This window comes from Bombus flavifrons, chromosome 4 (assembly GCF_040668555.2).
Source record: "Bombus flavifrons isolate JBK064 chromosome 4, iyBomFlav1_principal, whole genome shotgun sequence".
Classification (NCBI taxonomy): domain Eukaryota; kingdom Metazoa; phylum Arthropoda; class Insecta; order Hymenoptera; family Apidae; genus Bombus; species Bombus flavifrons.
The window spans coordinates 1,451,073-1,471,738 of NC_138445.1; the positions used below are offsets into that span (position 1 = coordinate 1,451,073).

At 33.0% G+C, this 20,666-nt stretch overlaps 1 protein-coding gene across 3 annotated transcripts in view; it reads right to left on the reverse strand.

The window, feature by feature from the left end:
• The window catches only part of LOC138179191 (CCR4-NOT transcription complex subunit 6-like), an 828,627-nt gene that overhangs the window by 374,464 nt on the left and 433,497 nt on the right, over positions 1–20,666 (reverse strand). For all 3 annotated transcript variants that reach the window (XM_069111736.1, XM_069111735.1, XM_069111737.1), the window contains exon 5: positions 19,659–19,707. In XM_069111736.1, coding sequence (XP_068967837.1) covers positions 19,659–19,707 — 49 coding nt within the window. The remainder of the gene's footprint in view (positions 1–19,658; positions 19,708–20,666) is intronic.

The window sequence follows — 20,666 nt, forward strand, 5'->3', positions numbered from 1 at the left end:
GAAGTGGCCAACAAATCCATTGCCCACGACCTCGTAGCTAACATATTGTTACAATCTGAGGAATCTCGTTCGTTCGTTATCGACTAACAATAGACGTTAGGTTGCCTCTGTCCTCTAGTCCCTGACAGTACCTAAACAGTCTCAAAGAATACCGGAAGCGCATGATTCTCGCAGGCGAAAAAAAGCTACACTCGGGCGAGGCAAAGGAGGAGAAAAAAAAGAGCAAGAGGAAAAATCTGTATTACGAGGTATTGTTAAAAGGGAAGATTCGCGGTGCACGATACAAGGTAGAAAACGACGGGATGGGTTTCCGCTGTTTGCAGCTCGAATCTTGGGCCCGTAAGACGTACGAGTGTAGAGGTCTGTGTGTACGAGTTGAACGATACAATAAACTTTCTCCGCGAGAGGACTCTTGCGAATACGTGTCCTCCTTTCTGCCTCATCGGATGCAAAAGTAAGGTAAGGTAAGGTAATGGCATGGGAACCGCGGCCGAGCCAGACCCGTCTCGGATCCGCTCGACTGGCTGGAAACTTCAACCTGCTGAATCCTTGGTCGTTTATCGGCGGCCGCGGGTACCGCAGATCAAACGGAAAGTTTCACTCGGAATCGGTCGATCTGCGGACTCTGCGAGACGCTCGACGATCAATCGGACCAACTCCTTTCTAATACGGTATACGGCAGACGCGACGCATCGCAATTGCTCTTCAACGAACAGAGTAGTTTGCATAATTGGCTATCCACCATCCGTTCGTTGGACGGAAGATTATCTTGTAATTGCGACGCTAAACTAACCTGTTTTGATAGCTTCGATGAATTTGTATACCAGATTGTTTGATTTTATTGAGGAATTTATTTGAACGTTACACAGATAGATCGTAATCTTTCTTCTTTTTTGTATCGTAACCTGCGCGTTTACAATGTCCCTAGCACAGACTTTGACGATTTCAATTGACAGGAATGTGAATACTGTGTAACTCGAAATAACTCATTTTTACATCCAAGGTGTTTCGTAACTGGTGGCATAATCGGCAATAAGGTGATTCATACGAAGTTTAATTTCCGAGAAAATTGACCTGAATGGATCTCGCTATATATATATATACTTGTGTTTATTGTATGGATCGAGAAGATAAAATAAAAGTGGATATTCATGGACGATAAATTTTATTAGGTGCTTTAGAAATGGCTGAAAACGTTTTCTGTTCTGTTGAATATCCACAATTATTATTGCTCCTCCTACTAACTTCCTACGGAATTCAATTTCTTTTGTTAGCAAGCAATCAAAATTTATTGTCCTATTTCATGCTGAGTTTTTCATTAACAAATATAAGTTGCACAAGTTCAGGTATTTGTTTGTAACGGGACTCGGTAACGCTTATCAGGCAAATATTTAAAGACAATTAATTGTCTCGAAAAGAAAGCTACCGATTTATTTTCCGATTATAATATTATTTAATTATTATTTTAATTAATGATTATTTAATTTCCGATATTTAGTTTCCGACTTATTTTCTCACGCAGAATCACCTTTTTTCGGTTGCGTGTTACGTTTGAAACGTTATTAACTAATTTACAATGTGATAACTGCGTCTTCTACCCTTTTGAATATCTAAAAGAAATATTGCACGTTTTTTTTTATGGATCTTGATGCATAATTATTTAGAAGTTAGATTATGATGCAAAAAGAATAACATACCAATAAAAGCGTGTTCTCCAATAAATACCAATAAAATAAAATAAAATAAAAGACTCTGTAAGATTAAGACGTCATGTTCTTTCGTATACATAATTTTATGTTGTGCTAAATGCGATGCTAAATATTGTGCTTACGTTGTGTATTAAATGGTATTTTTAGTACACACGAGTCTTATTTCATTTGTATGTCAAAAGGTAAATATCATAGATACCAGGAAATAATATTTACTAAAGAAAAAATAATGTATTTTGTGTACTGTCATTTGTCCTCTAACTGTCTACTCGTTGTTTTCCTCTATTTTTTCACATTTTCTATGATGCTGAAAATCTTAAACTGCATATGAACTTTGAGAGAGAATAACGTGCTTATCCTAAGGCATCCAATTAATTAGCATTTGTGTTGTTTTATTAAGTAGTGTGGCAATAGTAAAAAGTGGTGCATTATAATAAATCGCAACAACTTCCAGGTATTTTCAGACTATTTTGCTGGATTAGTTTTATTTCCAACTGACACGAAACAAAAGCTTTACGAGATGGTGCACGAAGCTCTATACGACCGGTTGAAGTCACGTTAAAAGTAAAATCATGTATTTCTGTGCGCCAGTTACATTTCAATTTAAAGAAATGTGTCTTGTATATCCATAATTCTCTGACGTGGAGAATAATTTTAGCAACTTTGGTGGATAATATGAAAATATTACAGTACATGAAGTGTACTGAAAATATGTTCTGAACATATTACAAACTTTTTAATTTTTATCTTTAATTTATCTTTTTATTATTATTTCAATATAATATTTTTATTGTTCCTTGAATACGAAGTCTTTGTTCACGAATAAAATGAAAAATGTTTTCCATACTTTATAATAAATATAGAGCATTTTAGATATCTTTTGGATAACTGAATCACAAATGCTAATTACGTTTGAACAGCGGCGCTATTTATATAATTCTGCAATAAATAAATTTTGTTCGCTGCAGTAATTGAAGATCATTTATAATTATTAATTATTACTAAATCATTCTGTTAATAATCTAATACTGTTTTGCTTGCATGAGGAGTAAAATCACCAATGCAGATTTATATGTACGTCGACGAGCATATAACTAGAAATATTTTACTTTCACGATATGTGTAAAATATATATTATTTATTCCAAATTAATGATGAAATATCGCAGCAGAAATGTAATGGATTTTCAAAGAATACGTAGCGTCTGCAAAGTAAAGTGCAAAAATATGCCCGAAACTGGCTATGAAACATTTTATCGTAAATTATAGGAAATTTCATTTTTGTTTTGTAGGCGGCAACTCAACATAAAGTTCGTCTTAGACGACAATTTAAAGAGCAAAGAAACAATCCTAAAACTGCTGTAAAACAAACTGTGAACTTGCTTCTTATGTCGCTAATAACCTATATTAGTGGTTGATGCGACACAAGTCGATAAATAAAGAAACAGAAAATTAATTTCAGTTAAATTGGCACAAGTATTTTTTTTTTATTTGTATGCTAGCCTCGCTATATCTTGAAATTGATTTCCCTGAAACTTAAGGAAATTACCTGCTATTACGCTTCGAGTACTCACAAATTAAATTCTCCCCTGTTCACTTTAAAATTATGCATCGTAGATTATGATCTCTAGTAAAATTAGATAACGACAGGATACAGTGGAACATCTCGGAGTACACTGAGACAGAAAACTTTGATAGAAAACGTACATCCGCAAAAGGATATAACAATTAAACGGAAGACGTAGAAAACTTTGGTGGCTGATTGGAAAGAAATCGCAGTTAAAAATCTACAAGAAATAGTTCAGATATAAAATTATGCTCAAACCGATATGGACGTACGCCTGCCAATTATGGGGCACGGCCTTCTACATAAAACTCCCATATGAAATCAATAGAGCGACGAAGAAATAAAATTGATAGCCATTTTGAATGCAGATTGGTACACGTCGAACATACAATAACGAGCATACAATAGCCTAACTCCAAACTGGTCACAAAATTCCTGTACATATATTATATATATATATATATATATGTATTTTGTATATGTATTATATTATGTAATATGTATTTTATATACATATTATATTATATATATTTGTAATTATATATATATATCATATATGTATTCATATTTTAAAACGACAGTGAATTTATACTACTAGGTTGTCCGGAAAGTGTCTTTCTTTTACAGACACGTATTTTACAACGATGTTTCTTTATACAAACATGAAACCTAATCTGTCGAACGTTGCGATCTTTATTTTGATAGACCAAAATGGATCACGTAATTCGATAAAATAATATAAAACGAAAAATGCTGTGCATCCATTATTTCCTTATAAAACGAAAGAAACTTTTCGGACGAACTAATATTTCGTATACGTATTATATTATGTAATATGTATTTTATATACATGTTATATTATATATATTAAGGGCAATACAAAATGGGGAGCAATACAAAAAGAAGCACAGCAAGGAGGCAAAAGCCCAAAGTTGCAATAGCTTTTTAGTCATTAGTTGCTAGTTTTTAGTTTTAGCTTTTAGAGATAGAATAATTAAGGGAGTGTAATATAATAGAGTGGATAAGAGGTTCGTCCAAAGCCGAAAGGCACGGACTAAGCAATAATAAATAAAAAAATGTGGGATAGTGTGACATCAGGGAAGGACGTGGCGTAAGGGGTAATTGTTTATTAGCATTGTCAAGATATGTTGACGTTGTCAAAGAGTGTTGTAAGCGTTACCAAGGTATGTTTGGGAAAAGGTGAGCATGGAAAACATTGTAACGAGAGTTGAGAGAGAGTCAGAGTTGAATTTATCGTTGTCGTGTGAAGATCGTTGTGTCGTTGTGTCGTAGAAGTAATGAATAACGAGTACGTGAAACGGGGTATTATATTCGATTTCGTGTGAGTGCAAACGATATTGTATAAATCATACTGTTACCTACAAACTAATAATATAATATTCCTATATAAATAAATATTATATATATTTATAATTATATATATGTTACATATGCATAACAACAATTTACGTAACAACAGAAACACGATTAACTACAGATATTGCGTTTAACTCGAATATTCTATAAAGCTCACATAGGCAAATATAAAAATGAATTTATATATACGCGTGTGTAATAATGTATGCAATAATGTATGCGACAGCAGGATGGTAAATAACTACAGATACATACAGAACGAATGACATCATGGACATCATTTAACATGTATAAAACGACACCATCTGTTTTAGGTTAAAGTATTAATTTTATATCTTGAATCGTAACAATTTGTACGATCGCGTGTTTCATTAAATGATTTTTCATTAAATGATAAGAGGACGAAATTACAAACAATTTTGGAGGAAATTGTAGAGAAAAAAGAGCATTTTATGAAACTATATTGAAAATCGTTTGAATCTGTCGATCCTCTTCAAGCTATTCCGTCTTCTTGGAAAGAAGAAAATGATATTGAGAAATCGCCCTTTGTTGCTTTACAACCTGCATTGTAGTATCGACAAATATTGTCTTTTGATGCTCGATTGCACGGAGTTTAAATCACAGATAGTTTCCAACAGTTGCAAAACTTTTCCCTTCAAACTTCGTTTTTCAAGATCTGGACAATCTCCAATAATTTTTTGGCAAGATATTATTCGAATTTTTAAAAGAAATTTAGTTCACTTTGTTCGATAGAAAGGGATCATTCGAAGGAGAATTCGAAGCATAAAATATAATATATCATAAACTAGAGAAACATTTCCAATAAGAGATAACAATGATAGACACGAGTTTGTACTTTTAGCGAGATTTTTACATCTTTGGCAAAACAAAGATATTACACCGAAACGAGATAAGAAACTAGTCTCAAGAATGATATTTAATGTCTTGTGTATGATAATGACTTTACGCCATATTTATAATCATATCGATGATCCTAATAAACTGTGAACGATACTATTAATGCTACAAATAAATAATGTTTACAAAATACATTCATATGACGATTCTCGAGTCGTAAAATTTTGACTCCTAATATTTATTAACCCCTTAAGTACAAGTACATTTTCATAAATCACTTCCTGCAAAAAAGAAATGGCAAGTACAATGCAATTATTACTATTGTAATGTTACAAATAACTAATGTTACAAATAGTTAATGTTTACAAAATACATTCATATAACGAGTCGTACATTTTCATAAATCATTTCCTGCAAAAAAGAAATGGTAAGTATAATACAATTACAATACATGACGTCGCTCATCGACGACTGTGCCGTGTTAACGAAGTTTTCTACTCGTTATCTGTTGACGATACTTAAAGAATTAAATAAAGCACTAATGTCATCTCGGCTACATAAAAAATAAACCACTGTTTTCATAGATTTTGAGACACAGTTTAATGTTTAGCATTTGATTACTCTGCAACAGACTGTTTTCATCCAGAACGACCTACCGAGTATACGAAAGTTACTCCTGGAGCATCCTGTCTATACGAATAAACGAGACAGAAAAGAATAGCGACGTATATATGCGAATGAAATCGCTAAATGTAAAAAAAAAATGCAATTTAGCAACTTGGAAAAATTGGAAGGACAAAAAAACGATTGAAACATACGTATGTGACACGTATAACATATAAAAAGTATACATATAGTTATAAGAAATTCTATTATTCGATTATCCTGAACACAATCAGTTCGAACGATCGAGGTTCCATGGTATTTTGAAAAAGATCACCGGATAGATCAATTGACGCAACCGAACGATTCGCGGAGCGAAAACACTTTCGTTCGTCCCCTTTCTGTAAACAGTAAAACGTTTCCTCAAATAACCTGCGATAACAATGAAGATACATCGTTTTCTTGGCGATGCGCGTTGGAAGCTGCATACGCGCGTGTGAACTTTTTCCCGGCTCGAAAACAGCGCTGGTAAACCGGTCATGAAATCCTTTAAGAGTGTACGGTAGGTATGTCGTGCTCCATGCCCGCACGCAGATTACGCTCGTAAAATTTTTCTTTGATATTTTTACGGCCGTAGAGATTTCCCATGTGTCACTGGGATTATTACAGCCCGCGACGACGAATAAATAAAGTTTCAAGCGTGCGAGGCCTGTTAAAAGCCACGCCACTGAGTCAACGCGTTCAACTGTTTATGGAACAGTGGTATGTACTTTAGAAATTTAAACTGCAATTTTCAAACTGCAATGTATCAAGAAAGACTGTTTAAAAAGACGAATTATTATTTGAAAAAGTATCGTGAATGATTATACGTACTTGTAATTTTACTTTAAAGCTAGTCAGATCTAATCTACCGTAGCATAAATTGCATTAAGTTTCATCAAATTAAATCAAAGTCTAACTCAAACTACATGTCGCATTTTTTAAATGTTAGTTGCTATATGTTTTGTCATTGTTTTTCTTATTTGACCATTTCATGGATATTCATTAAATTAAACTTCTTTTTTAACCGTTTGCTATTTACTTTCTGTCAATGATAAAGATTCTATTAAGCTTCGGCTATTACAGTTAAATGAAACTACGTGTTAACTCAAAACTAACTGAAACCTCGTGTTGAATTTTTTAAATATTATTGGCTATATATTTTATATATAATTCTTTTGTTATTTCACCATTTTATTGACATTCGTTAAATTAAGCTTCTTTTTTAACTATTTACTGTCTATCTTCTGTCATTCATAAATATTAAGTCGAACTTTGTCTGCTAGAGCTAACTCAAACTACATGTCGCATTTTTTAAATGTTAGTTGCTATATGTTTTGTCTTTTTTTTCTTATTTGACCATTTCATGGATATTCATTAAATTAAACTTCTTTTTTAACCGTTTGCTATTTACTTTCTGTCAATGATAAAGATTCTATTAAGCTTCGGCTATTACAGTTAAATGAAACTACGTGTTAACTCAAAACTAACTGAAACCTCGTGTTGAATTTTTTAAATATTATTGGCTATATATTTTATATATAATTCTTTTGTTATTTCACCATTTTATTGACATTCGTTAAATTAAGCTTCTTTTTTAACTATTTACTGTCTACCTTCTGTCATTCATAAATATTAAGTCGAACTTTGTCTGCTAGAGCTAACTCAAACTACATGTCGCATTTTTTAAATGTTAGTTGCTATATGTTCTGTAATATGTTTGCCCTTCGATCGTTCTATTCGTAAACATGAAATTAAACTACTTTTTTAGCTATTTACTGTTTAACTTTTGTTATTGATAAACATCAAGCTTTATTCACTGGAGTTAGATCAAACCATAACCCAATCCACATGTTGAATCTATTAACGTTATTTGCTACATATTTTGCAATTTTGTTGTTGTTCGACCATTTTATTAATAAACATTAAACTGAACTTGCTTCTTAATAGTTTACTACTTAATTTCTTCTTTCGCTTAATTTGCGTTTATGCAATTAGTTCTAGTTTAGGTTTAGCTTTAGTCCTTCGATCATTTTATTCGTAAACATGAAATTAAGCTTCTTTTTTAGCTATTTACTGTTTACCTTCTGTCATTCATAAACATCAAGTCAAGCTTCGTTTACTACAGCTAAATCAAACCATAACCCAATCCACATGTTGAATCTTTTAACGTTATTTGCTACATATTTTGTAATTCTTTTGTTGTTTGACCATTTTATTAATAAACATTAAACTGAACTTGCTTTTTAACAGTTCCCTACTTAATTTCTTCTTTCGCTCAATTTGCGTTTATGCAATCAGTTGTGGTTAAGGTTTTGCTTTAGCAATATACGATAAACGTACTTGGAATCGTTTGTCATACATTTTTAACTGATATTTTTCTATCTTTTAAAATAGCCCTGTTCAATAAATATCGAAGTTCGAAGAAAATCGGAGATACCGACGAAATTGTAAAGTATTAGCGGAATTTCTTCAGGAACTGCTACTAGAAGTATCGTGGCTTCTCTGTATCCGTTTAAAATTTGAATTTCACGCATAAGCATCTCTGCCTTTTTTCTATCGACCAGCGTACTAGACTTTTTGTTTCTTCGTAACGAACGAACGAGAACTCCGCTTTTACCAGGTTTTGTAAATTCCTCGCGATCGTGGAATTTGCTTCATTTCCGCAATTGTTTTTACTTCACTTTGTATTAATAATAAACGCGCGGAGCTGATCTTTGTAAATTATCTTTTTCACTAACTCTTTAACGTCCGAAGCATTAAATCGTTATCTGGAAACCGTGAAACTGATATTTACGTTGCATTTTATTATTTCAAAGTCAACAACGCGGAAATTAAATATTAAAGTTGTTCGCCGCTTTAATGCGCATTAAGTTGCTTTTTATTGGGACAGACAATGTTTTTAATGAAAGCAACTGAATACTACAATCGGCTTCTACTCTGAATTAATTAAGTAATTGATATTGTAGCGAATTGAGAGAAAAATTCATTTTTCTCATAGCGATCGTACAATGTAATCACATTTCAAAGGCACACAATAGAAAAGTATAAATGTTAATTCCCAACGAAATATACGAATTTGTTGGCCCTTCAAAATCTATTTCATCAGAATTGAAATAAAAGTATCTTATCGAAGGAAGCTACACGATACCATTGATTTTTATTGAACACGGAATATTTCAAATAAACCGATGCATTGTCGAGGACGAAAGGATTGAAGAATATATACGACAATCTCTTTTTCTTTTAAATTGCCGAATATATGGCAATCAATTCTCATCGAGAATTATATGTTAGGCTAACACGGTACAGTGACATGGTAATTTTAAATTACTTACAGTTGGTTTTATGCGAGTGAACGTTCTTTTTCAGCTGAATCTCTCGTGTAGCTCAGCGTCTTTTTAGTATGTGCAGTCCAACAGTTGGGTGATTACTGGATTTGGATGATTGCTTATGCGATGAACTTTGAAATTTTTCTTCCACTTCTCTTTTTATCATAGATATCTCGAGATCCTGGTGCATCGTTTCGTGTACCAAGGTGTGTATATCATGGTTTTTAATATTTCCCATTTAAATCGTTTTTCTTTTTTTAATTTATTACGTACAATCTATCAAATAACGATATTTAGCACCGACTATAGTGATTTATATATGTCTTGAAGGTGAATACCCCTATTGGTGCATCACATTGCCATCAGTTGGCTTCACTCAATCTACAGAGTAGATGGAGGAAGTGGTGTCTTTCTTGGCTTTTCTTGTCCCCCCCCCCCCAGGTGTCCAGAAGATTCGCTGTGAGACTATTGAGGTGTTTGTAATCGCCATTGCTACCTTTTGCAAAGTTGAGCAATTTATTTCCTTACTGTGTCGGTTTTCTCATTCATTTGGCGGCTTAGAATGTACCGATCTTCATTCACTATGGCTCTTAGCTTTCTATTTTGCCATTTTCCTATAACTTTTAAGCCAGTGCAATATATTTGGTGTATGTCCAAATTGGCTTCAGTATTACCTCGTGTATTAATAATTTGTTTATGTTTGACAATGGAGAGTTTCTTCCAAGGAGGATTTCTATGTTGGATTAGCAGAGATCTGAAAATCAGTTCTCAGTCGCTGAGGAATTTATACTGTTGAGTGGAAGAACCAGATTAGACAATCGCCCTAACGACCTAGTCAAGGAACTCCAGGCAGTCAACCTACCTAGAAAACTGCACAGAAGGCGTCCTAATGACCTTCTCCCGCAACGATAAAACAACAGATTCGCACAGAAATCTACTACACTTAAAGTCATATGGACAGATCTAATGAGAAAGCATCTGCGTCTTGTATCTACAATTGCCAGCTAAAAAGATTTACCAAATGTCCTCGCAGGATAAATTGTAAAATTCATTGGAGTCAAACAAAAAAAGAAAAAAAAAAGAGAGAAGAAAAGAAAAGTGATGGAATTGCTCGCTATTCCATTCCATTGACATACCATAATAAAGCGAGAGTTCTGTACATACTTTCCGGAAATATGTTGAGACTAGACCTAAACGAACTCATGTATCAAGATTAGCAACATGTAACATGCTTCATCCAGGAGCAGATTATCTGGATATTCTTGAGAAAAATATGTTGGTTTCAGTTAGAAAAATACTTGTTCAATACATTACACGTGTCTACTACGTTTATTTTCTGTCAGCAACAAATTCAAATCGCTGAATGTGGAGACTCGGTCCTGATTAGAGCTAAGCGATAAACAGCGATAAGCGTACAACGACGTTCCTATCAACGGTAACAAGTTATTTCAACACGCGACGCGACGATGCTGTATTTTTGCAGTTCACGCGTATTTATATAATTTTCTACCATTAATAATCAAGTTTATTGCGGAATATCCTAGGAGGTTAGAGCTAAATCAATAAACTGTCAGGGGTCTGTCAGTGTATTCTCAGGAGATGAAACAAATGGAAAAAGTTTATATGAATTTGGTATTCAGAAATAATATTAGAACAGGATTTTATATTATTATTGTACTATACTATTCGTTAGAATGAATATAAATAAATAGAAATAATACTTATCGAGTTATCTGTAGGAAATTGAAGATATGTAAAAGGCAAGAGAAAAGCAGATGTTGATGACAATGATTATGTAAAATATGAATGCTGAATACATGATTATACGTACAATGTAATATATATTTCTATCATCTTTTATGCATATGGTTCGAATTTCAAATTTTAATATCTGTTATTCAAAAATACACCCTTTTCAGATAACACAAGCTTCCATTGATTAAGGTAATAGTCAATGAACCAATGAATTTTTTAATGTTCCTATCTCATTATACATTGTTTTAAACATCTGAAATTAAGAAGAAATTCTATGAAATTATGCAGAATAAATTTTCATTTTTTACAATTCTTTAGTGAAATGTTTGCGAATTAACAACATCATTAATAACATACAATCCATATAATTATTCATAAGCATGTAAGACATTTAGGAAGGAATGCAATGTTTTTTAAGTATTTAATATATTCAATTATTGTAATATTTAGTACATTGTAACATTGAATTATTTCCTGTTTGCTCTTTTATTAATTGTTCAATCAAATGCAAAGTTGACAAAAATATAAACCAAAAATATAATAAATACAAATATAAATATATTGTGCAAGAGAATTGTATAACAAATTAATGTTTGGCTAGATGGCTGTTTACGTATTGTTAAACTTATTCAGGTAAAAATATCTATCCAATCGAAGACTCTTGTATTTTAATTACTAGACGTTTTTCCTTCGAATATCATGAATGGCGAGCGAACGAAAATAACCGTATAATACAGTCCTCTAACTACTGTAAAATATTCCAGAAACTGTTATATGACTTGTTTGTAATATTGTTCATATCTTACGTGTATAATATTTCCTAATAATATTGAAATATTGTTTATGAAAGATAATTATGATGTTATATTAATGATATTGCGATAAAATGCATTATCGTTACAAAATGCCGTGATATTCACGATTGATATTTCCATTGTTATTACCAGATCTTCCACGCGATATTTCGCGTGTACTGTACGCGTATCGGAGAAAAACAATTTAATAAATACATTTATGAACGTTCGAAAGCCACCACAGGCAGGAAGTTTCTGAATAGATACGAAGTTTTAGATTACACAGAAGTGTCTTATAAAAGTTGCGCAGCTTTTTTCCTCGACCATAAGGCGAGGAAAGAAGAATCTGCTCGAGTTCTGTGTGCGAGTGCGATAAGATATTTTAATACCCGCGGGAATTTTCCACGTGTCACGTAGAATATATTTTCCGGCGAGAAGCACCGACTTCTCATCTTCATGGATTATATGCAGCCGAGCTTTCACGAAAGCACGGAAGCTTCGAAAGATTTGCGATTGGCTCTGGCGAATCAGAACCGCGTATAATAGCTCTAGAAAGTTTAATCTCTGAAATGAAAATAGATACTTAGAAAATGCATCAGCAATACCGCATAAATAGAATGCAACGAATCTTCTGCCAGATGTAACTTCTTCGTGTTATTTCGAAGTATTTTCATCTGATATTGTTGCGTCGCAATATGCAAATGCAAGATAAAAGAATCTATGAAGCTTGACCATTAACAGACTGTGCATTTTCATGCATTTATGCCAAGTTTAAAGATAGAAAAACCGCACGGAATTCACACAATATATAAAAATATATAAAATATCCAAAGTAGAGTATCTCTTACAATTTTTAATGAGAGAAACGAATCTCTGGATTTTTAATTACGTTCATAAAAATTTGCAGTGAAATCCACAGCCTAGTCGTTTAATATCGCGCAAAGTCTGCACGTTGGTGCACGAAACACTGCGAAAATGATATCAAAGAATGCAGTCGTCATTTCGACCATGTTCTTCCCATAGATAATGTCTCATCGTACGTTAAAAGATTTGCAGAATTCTGCTCTTTTCTTCATAGCGACGAATCATTGCGAACCTGGCAATCGTTCTGAACACAGAGAATTTTAAAAAATTTCCAAATTTCTATCTCGTATTTATTCCGAATTTCAATTTGCACGTATTAAACGATATCGCGCGTGAGACAGCTCTGTAGTATCTTTCGGAAGTTGTCGATTCTTGTAGAAAACCTGAGAGAACAGACGATGTCGCAATTTACAAATCGATGGTTGTTAGACGCCCCTGAATAGTTTTGTATGCTCGTAAGTGTCCGCCTACTCTGATAGTTGGAGTAATAATGCTGTAATGATATACTGTATGGCAAGGCAGAGCTCCAAAGATGAATAAATTTTTCTGTCTGTTGATTGGCCGAGCGCTGTATCACGGGGTCATTAAACGCCAATTGCTATTGTGAATGAGAAGATGCAAAATGCTGGAAATTCACAACTTCCACATATGCATATGCAGAGATTTTGCATCCATATACATGATGATTTTAATCAGTTCATGTGAACGATTATGACGTGAAATTTGTAAATGAAATTGCTGCAAAATAGCAGGATTAGACATTCGTATCATAAACTGAATCTCTTTAATAATTATAGCACTTTTACTGAGCCTGCTTTTCGAGAAATATCAGATTTATAATTAACAATTTGGTATCAGTAATAAAGGAGAATTTTATTGACAAGATGCTTGAATATCTTGTTGTAAAATCTTTTCAAACTATTCCAATCACGTAGAACTGTATCATCAACCTTCTTTGCTATTCCTTTCATTTGTTATCGTAAGATTTGGAAGTTTAACGGCTTCATTTTTGTCAGTAAGTTAGTTAACGTGTACATGTATGTAGCATGTATTCTGTCCATGCATACTAAATTTCATCTCATTTTCAATTTCAGGTGCGATTCAACTGCGAATTCGTATTTTTGCTTCGCCTTTCAGAACGTTCGTTTAAAAGTTACGAATTTCGAAAAAAGATACGACGAAGTTCCTTGCAACTGAACGAACTCTCTTTTCCTATATCTTTCAAATATAGACAAACTTTCGGTGTTTCAAGCTTTAGTTAAGGATTTATTTTTAACTAAAATTAAAAACTGTGCAAATATTGGGAAAATGGAATTAAAGAAAATATCCTGCACAGATCGAAAAGCAATCGATCGAGGTAAACGGTCAACAAGCAGAATTCAGTAATTCAATAACCAAGTGGCTGCTTCTTTTGGTTATTTGACTGAGTTATATAACTAACAAATTAATTTTCTATATTTAATTAACATACGTACTTTGTATACTGATATATTATATATATCGTATATGTTATGTTTATATAACTAATTAGACTTAATTGCCATCAGTTTCCATTATTAATTTTAATTACGTGTACAACCATAGTATGTATTTAATTTGTAAGATTATTTTCTGCGAAGAAAAATTTCCTATTAGATATTGTTACAAAATACATAATTTTCTAGTTATTTCGATAATTAAAGCGTAACCGGTGTGTTCGATGTTTCTTGCAAGAAAGTTGCTATAGATTCATAAAGTGGGCTTGTCCCTTATTAATTTTTTTATTGCAAATGAAAAGAATTTGAATGTAAATGTAAGAGACCACGAACGTCAATAATAACAGCAAGTCGACTATACCACAAAACTTTCCAGAAAACGTCCTCATTTTGTTGGAAGTAAACTTGTTGTATAAAATATTACAAGACATTCAGATATTAATTTTACAAACCATATTTTAGAAACCAAATTTTAATGCAATGCTAATTTCAGAAAATCTTATGCCAAAGAGTATTAAAAATAGCAAAATTATAATCTGTAAGACAGTTTATGCGTAAGCTTCTCCCTTTCGTCCCTTTCGTATTTGTTGAATCATTTCTCCTGAATAAATAAACGTAGAACAGATGAATATATTTTTTTTTGATAGTATATCATTTCGGACACGTGTTGTACAATTTGTTTGAAACTTGTCATCGCTGATTTGTTCATCGACATTTTGCGTAATTATTATGCTCGATATTATCTAACTTTCTTGATCGAATGAAAACTGAAATTTTACAATGAAGTTAGAACGTTTTGTTGATAAACTGCAGCTGCTCGCGATTTAAGAAACAGAAGGTTCTAAGACGTTCAAAAACGAATGCATCATCATTATTATAAGAAATGTGAGATTACCGATGTACAATATTACCAGCGTCCGGTGAAAATGTTTTGCTCAACTCAGCTACTTTATTGCAACATTGAACAACACCTGAAAATCAAGCACAACCGCGAAATCATGCGGTACAGCGTAGAAATTTCACTGGCCGCATAAAAACGTTTATCGTAATAAACCTGCATAAACGATAAATTGCACTTTTTGTTTCTTTCGCAAACTAAGTCAAACGAACCGCGCGGAATAGTTTGATTAAATACAAACTATAGGGAATACTAGAACTTAATCTTTCTGCGTGATGAAACGAAATTTGTGTGAAAATAATGTAAAATAATCTTACACTACCTTACGCTTGGAGAAAGTAACGAAAAGATAGTATTAGGTTGTCCGAAAAGTTTCTTTCGTTTTATGAGGAAATAATAGGCGCACAACGTTTTTTGTTTTATATTATTTTGCCGAATTCCGTACGGTCCATTTTGTTTTGTTGAGACAAACACCGCGATATTTCACAGACTTGGTTTCACGTTTGTACGAAAATGCATTGTTGTGAAAAATATGTTTGCGAAAGAAAGACACTTTTCGGACAAGTTAATACTTTCAGCGATTTTGTGATGCCAGCTTTTTGCATATTTCAGTCGCATTATGAATAATTTTCGATAGCGAATTCTGATAAGATTTTTATTGTTAGATCGAGAAGACGTGAGAAACTGAATTTTCTAATAGACAAAAGCACGAACGGGTACTCGTGTCAGAAATCTAAAAATCTGAAAGTCTAATAGAGACATATCGAGCAAATGTTTTGATCGCAAATGAATGCAGTGCTGAATGCAATTGAGTGTCTGATGAATTTCGGAATTCAATTTCATTCTCGCTATTCGGTGAGTGATGAACTTCCAACGTAATTGTAGTAATTTGCTCTTACTTCTCGCGTGATTTGCGCTTTATTTATACGAGTAGCAAAACGTTCGATTGTTTCGAAATTACAGAGTGAACATTTTTCAAGACTTTTAGTAAGAATTATGTAATAATCGTAGAATTTAATATTACGTATGTTGAACTATAAATATCTCGAACTGTTATTTGTCTTTTTTATCTTCAACTGTTGACACGTTTTATTCTGACTGCAAATTTAACTTACAAACAAATGATCCAATGCTTTCAGTGAAATTCTAATTTGATTCAAAGGGCAATACAGCAAGCAGCGTTCGATTAAATTCTTTTTAAATATACTGAATTTCTTTGGAAAATTTCGACTATTCCTTTCTACATCTAATAGACAATGCGTTAAAAAAAAAAAAAAAAAACCGTGGAAAGAGCTTTTCAGCGCAACAATTGTCATCGGATTAATAACATATCGTCATTAGTAAAAATTGGAATAAAGAATTTTGTTAATATTAAAGGAAAAACTGCGATATTTTTGCAGCTCGTTAAACTCATTTGACGATCTACGTATTTAATAACAAATTCTTGCATCTAATTCTATTAAATTCTTTCGAGTGTCCAGGTTAAAGTTGCATTTTACGCGTTTCGTGCTCCCTCGTTAATTTACCGCTTGTCTTCGCTCGCAGATATCCATCGATTTTTTAAGATGAGACTTGGTCGTTTAAAACTTCAAACAAGGAGATATCTTTTATCGTTGGAAACTTTATATGTTTGTAGCAAGAAGCATTGGTGTAGATTCCATCGACCATGGGAGAACATAAAGGGAGCGGAAGGCTTTTAGGTGGCAAATAATATTTCCCTTTGGCATTATTTCCCCTCATTTTGCAAGAATAATGTCTCCAAGACTCGACAATTTTTCATCACTTTTGTTGCGACAAAGCGTCTATGAATCCTTTCTTCCTTTCTTTCTTCCCTGCGTTTTCCCTTCAAAGGAGAAACCACGGCAACCAGAGGCAGAAAAGCCAGAAACGCCAGTAGAGAGCGTGCGGGGAAAAAGAAAGTCTAAATAAAAGAGAATAGATAGTCTAAGAAAAATGGTTACAGGAAGAGAAAGCCAAAATCGGACAATCATACGGAGAGAAAGGAGAAGATTTCCAGGCGAAAAAGGCCATTCGTTTTCATCAGATGGAAAGGAGAAAAAGTCCATTTTTTTGAAACGTATTATCTGCATCGACGTTACAATTTGCTCTACTATCGTATGTACAATGTTGCTTATAAGTAGACATTTTGACCTGATATAAAACGTATGAATCGATAAGAAATTAATGATCAAAGATAATACTTTCTATTGTTCTTGTAGAATCAAAATATATGCAGTTGCTACAAAAAGTATTGGCACGCCATTGTATTTATTGCAACATTTACTTATTAATTCATTAGATGCAAACGTATTGAATGTCATATGATTTATATCGATTATAAACAATTTTATATGAAGACAAAAATTTCATACATATTGTGGAAAATATGTATATGAATGTAACCTATATGTAATACATACTATGGAATGTATATTTGCATATAACGAATGCAATTTATAAATAAATGGAATGTATAGAGCGCGATAGAAAAATTCTTCGTAGGAAGATAACGCACGTATGTCAAGTATACACCGTTTATTTAAAATATTATCAACAACATATTAAAATTAAATGCACCATTGATTTGAAACACCATTGCTAGATACTTTCACAATTTGGAACAACCGTCTTTATTTTATCTGCAAGCCAACGACCGAAGAACAAAACTGATCTACAAATCTTTGACAACTGCGAGTGGCAATTTTGTTACCGCATAACTAACTTTCAAAAATAAATCGTGCGGTGAATCATATTCTACGACAGCAGAAGATACCATCGTGCTGGATTTTCCTTTCTGTAATTTTTTTAATTAAATTGCACTCTGTCAAGAATAAGCGAAATGCTTCTATTTACTTGTTCGAATAATTGCGAGCAGCACTGTACAAAGTGAAAATAATATTCGAAAATATACAGAGGATATTTACAAGGTGGATTGTAGATATGAAACCAATGAAAAAGATAAAAGATATCGACTGTGAGTTATATTCTCAAATTGTATAAATTGTAAAATATGAAACCATACGTGTAAGGCAACCAGGAAAAAGAATCTCGCGGAGATATCACAAATTTCCGCTCAAATAAGCTCACTTTGGTCCTTACCATTTTATAATCCACTAGAAATATGTTTTAAAGAGAAAGGAGGAATTAAAGGAAAGAAAGCATGGGTGTGACGTTTAATTTCGTATAGTGCTAGAGAAAAGCAGCTCAGTTTCTGCTATTTAATACTGTCTAAACGTTATGGAAATTTTGCTCTCTTTTTCATTTCCAGGTCTCAGTCGTATATTGCGCAGCTGCTACGATATCTCTGCTAATAGTTTTTTTTAATTATAATTCTTTCTTGGGTGTTGGCTAATATTTACGTTCGAATATATCAAATATTAGATCGCTGTGAAAGTCGACGAATTCGATTTGCGTCGATACCAATCGAATTAGAAATTCGTGTCGTGTGTAAAAATGTTTGGCTTTGTTACATTTCATTGGGTTTTTTACGACGTCAAAATTATTTAACTTTCTTCTATTTGTTTGGTGGAAAAAGATGAAAATCTATCGATGCCAGATCTTTCAATGCAAAAGCCCTTACTGGCTTTCTGATTATTAAAACTGTTAACTGTGTATGACGAGTATACTCGTCATGGGAAAAAAGCAATCACCATTTGCTATTTAAATACAAATTTTAATGAAAACCGAAACATTTGTAAATTTTAGATATTTTAGAATATTTTGAAAGAACGGAATAAAGAAAAAGAAAATGGTAAAAGAATTGTCTTGAAAAAAGACCGCACACAGTGTGATCGACGAAATATTTACAAATTTCTGAATATATTCTTTTCTTTGTTTGCTTTTCATTCTCTGCCATCTCGTCAATGTATTTGTTGCATTCTTGACGTAATTAAAATTCTTTCAGAGCAGCTGCACCCACAACTGATTAAATTTCTGATTTATCATTTTATTTCCAAGTATTTATTTGATTTTTCTTCTTCTGGTTTTCCTTTTTTTCTTTAAACAACGACATTATGAATATGTATAATATCAATAATTTCTAGCAACAAAATTGTTGATTTTTCAAAGAAACCAACCGTCGTTTATTATTTATTATAGCAGTCGCGTATGTTGCGTTCAACGAGTATACTCGTCACCGTTCCATTCTTGCGACACAACGTAAGTACACGCTTTTCAAACAAGACTGTTAACAGATTAAGAAATTAAGGAAGATATTTTACTCCTGTCTTCCGTACGCTCTGCGAGCACAGTTCATATCGATATTATATTTACTACAACACCGATCACGCGATTCTACGAACAGAGGCAAGTTATGCAGCAACCTAATCTATCAATAAAAATAATTCTACCTCAAATCAAACGAAAGAAAGACTCACGAATAGACTCACCGCTTGCTCCTGCCGAAGTATCAAAGCCATGATTACCATCATCACTCACCTAAAACAAAAAACAAAAAAGAAAATAGAAAATTTAATCAAGTCAGAGATTCTTGAGAAATTTCCTTTATAAAATATAATTCATATATGTTCGGAGTTTCAAACGTGCTTCTGTTGATACATCGAGCTTTGTAGCGAACATTTCAACTCACTTTTTCCTCAGAGCAAAGCTGAGCAATTTACGAAAGTTCGGAGCAAAACTCAAACCTATTCTTCGCATTCCATCTGCATAAAAATTATTTGTGCTAAATTATCACGTCTTATAAAGGACCAACCGATGATTTATCAATTTCTTTGTATTTCATAAAATTGGAAAATCTACACGGAAGAAATAACCACGATAAAAATATGGAGCGGACTTTTAAAATTCTCTTTCACCGGCATATCGTACGAAAACAGAATTCGATGACGTAAATTGACTGAGAAAAATCGCTAATGGCGCGATTATGCAACGATAGCCCTTGATCCGCTAAACGAACAAGTTTTTCAGGAATATTTTTCTGATTCCATCAGCTTTTTAAAAAATATCTTAATTTTTAATCACAAAAAAGCCATGATTACCATTATCACTCACCTAAAACAAAAAACAAAGAAAAAAAAATAGAAAATTTAATCAAGTCAGAGATTCTTGAGAAATTTCCTTTATAAAATATAATTCCACAGTTTCCTTCCGCGTAATAATTAATCGCGTGTGTCGCAACGAAAATACTCTTCCGATGTAATTTCTCGCGAAATTGGAGAAATTCTCCGCTAAATGAAACCATGGAAGGAACACAACGGGGAACTCGACCGTTTGACGAAGGAAAAAACCTAGTAGAATTTGCCAGCGGTGTAAATTCGCGTCCTTTCGGCTGTTTTAATCCAGAGCGGGCTAACATACGGTTACGAGGTTGTCGTGTGCTCGTTACCAGGTTTCGGCAATACGCGAGTCCCGCGCGGAATTGAAAGCCGCGCGGCAAC